The sequence below is a fragment of the Galeopterus variegatus genome, unplaced genomic scaffold, assembly GCF_000696425.1.
Source record: "Galeopterus variegatus unplaced genomic scaffold, G_variegatus-3.0.2 Scaffold2125, whole genome shotgun sequence".
In the NCBI taxonomy this organism is placed as follows: Eukaryota; Metazoa; Chordata; class Mammalia; order Dermoptera; family Cynocephalidae; genus Galeopterus; species Galeopterus variegatus.
This window is the reverse complement of record NW_007728236.1, coordinates 394,316-395,972: the sequence shown is the minus strand read 5'-3', so window position 1 is coordinate 395,972 and position 1,657 is coordinate 394,316. Positions and strand designations below refer to the sequence as shown.

At 62.2% G+C, this 1,657-nt stretch overlaps 1 protein-coding gene across 1 annotated transcript; it reads left to right on the top strand.

Annotated features, from left to right (window-relative positions):
- The first annotated feature begins 236 nt into the window (after window positions 1-236).
- PTGER2 (prostaglandin E receptor 2 (subtype EP2), 53kDa) lies at window positions 237-1,264 on the top strand. Its single transcript, XM_008580535.1, has one exon. It carries the CDS (start codon window positions 284-286, stop codon window positions 1,262-1,264), a length of 981 nt encoding a protein of 326 aa, XP_008578757.1. The 5' UTR covers window positions 237-283.
- Window positions 1,265-1,657: the final 393 nt, after the last annotated feature.

Below are 1,657 nucleotides of genomic sequence, written 5' to 3'. Positions count from 1 at the left end.
TGGCGGCGGCTCCCTTCCACTCCGGCTCGCAGCCCCGGGGGGCGCGAATCGGCAAAGCAGCCTTGGGCGCCGCCCGGATGCTGCAGCCGAGTTGCGACTCGGCTCGCGGCGAGAGACTGGGGATCAGCCTGCCCTCGGCGCGCGCCGGGGGCCGGAAAGGGGCTCTGGATTTTGGTCCCTCCCCTTTTCCCTCTGAGTCTTGGAGCCCTTTGGCTCTCAGACCCGCCTCCTCCCAGGTATAGACCGGGAGAGGAGGGCGCATCTCTCCTTCAGGCACCCCGCCATGGGCAATGCCCCCAATGGCTCGCGGCTCGAGGACTGCGAGACTCGACAGTGGCTCCCCTCGGGCGAAAGCCCAGCCATCAGCTCCGTGATGTTCTCGGCCGGGGTGCTGGGGAACCTCATCGCGCTGGCCCTGCTGGCGCGCCGCTGGCGGCAGGACGCGGGGCACAGCGCCGGCCGCAGGAACTCCATCTCCTTGTTCCACGTGCTTGTGACCGAGCTGGTGTTCACCGACCTGCTCGGGACCTGCCTCATCAGCCCCGTGGTGCTGATTTCGTATGCACGGAACCAGACCCTGGTGGCACTGGCGCCCGAGAGCCGCGCGTGCACCTACTTCGCTTTCACCATGACCTTCTTCAGCCTGGCCACCATGCTCATGCTCTTCGCCATGGCCCTAGAGCGCTACCTATCCCTCGGGCACCCCTACTTCTACCAGCGCCACGTCACGTACCGCGGGGGCCTGGTCGTGCTGCCTGCCATCTACGCCGTCTCCCTGCTCTTTTGCTCCCTGCCGCTGCTGGACTACGGGCAGTACGTCCAGTACTGCCCCGGGACGTGGTGCTTCATCCGGCAAGGACGCACCGCTTACCTGCAGCTCTACGCCACCCTGCTGCTGCTGCTCATCGTCGCGGTGCTCGCCTGCAACTTCAGTGTCATCGTCAACCTCATCCGCATGCACCGCCGAGGCAGGAAAAGCCGCTGCACACCCTCCTCGGACAGAGGCAAGGGCGGCCTCGGGGCCCGCAGGAAAGGGGTGTCCATGGCTGAGGAGACGGACCACCTCATCCTCCTGGCCATCATGACCGTCACCTTCGCCGTCTGCTCCTTGCCTTTCACAGTAAGTCACTCGCTCCGTTTCCACAGCCCAGATCTGCGCGGCCTTCTCACACTCTCCTCTCACCCCACCCTTCCCACCGCCCTACGTATTCTTACAAGTTGGAAACTTTTTGCAGCTTGTAAAAATATATGTTCTAGTTTGTAAAGATCTACAGCCTCCCCGTCTAGCGTGTCACCTTTACCCCACTTCCTTCCTCCCCTCGGTGCTGGCGTATGGGCGTCGCCATGCCAGTGTTTCTCACGAGTAATGCAGTCCCCCTGAAAGGGAGCCTTGGCCCTCTGCTAAGCCAGCTCAGCCCTCCATCCTACAGCCAAAAGCCCCTGGACATTGTCCCTTCCGGCTGTTAACTGGCTGGGCTTAGTAACTGAGGAGGAGGCAGCCCCTTCCACCCTAAGATGTTTTTCATTGTTACGACCTGATTATTCTTGACCTGACTCAGTTTGCAGCCCTGTACCTCCCACCCACTGATGCTAGTTCTCCGTGCTTCTGCCTTCTGTTTCTGCCAGGGCAAAATGTAGTGCCCAACCCGCAGCATTC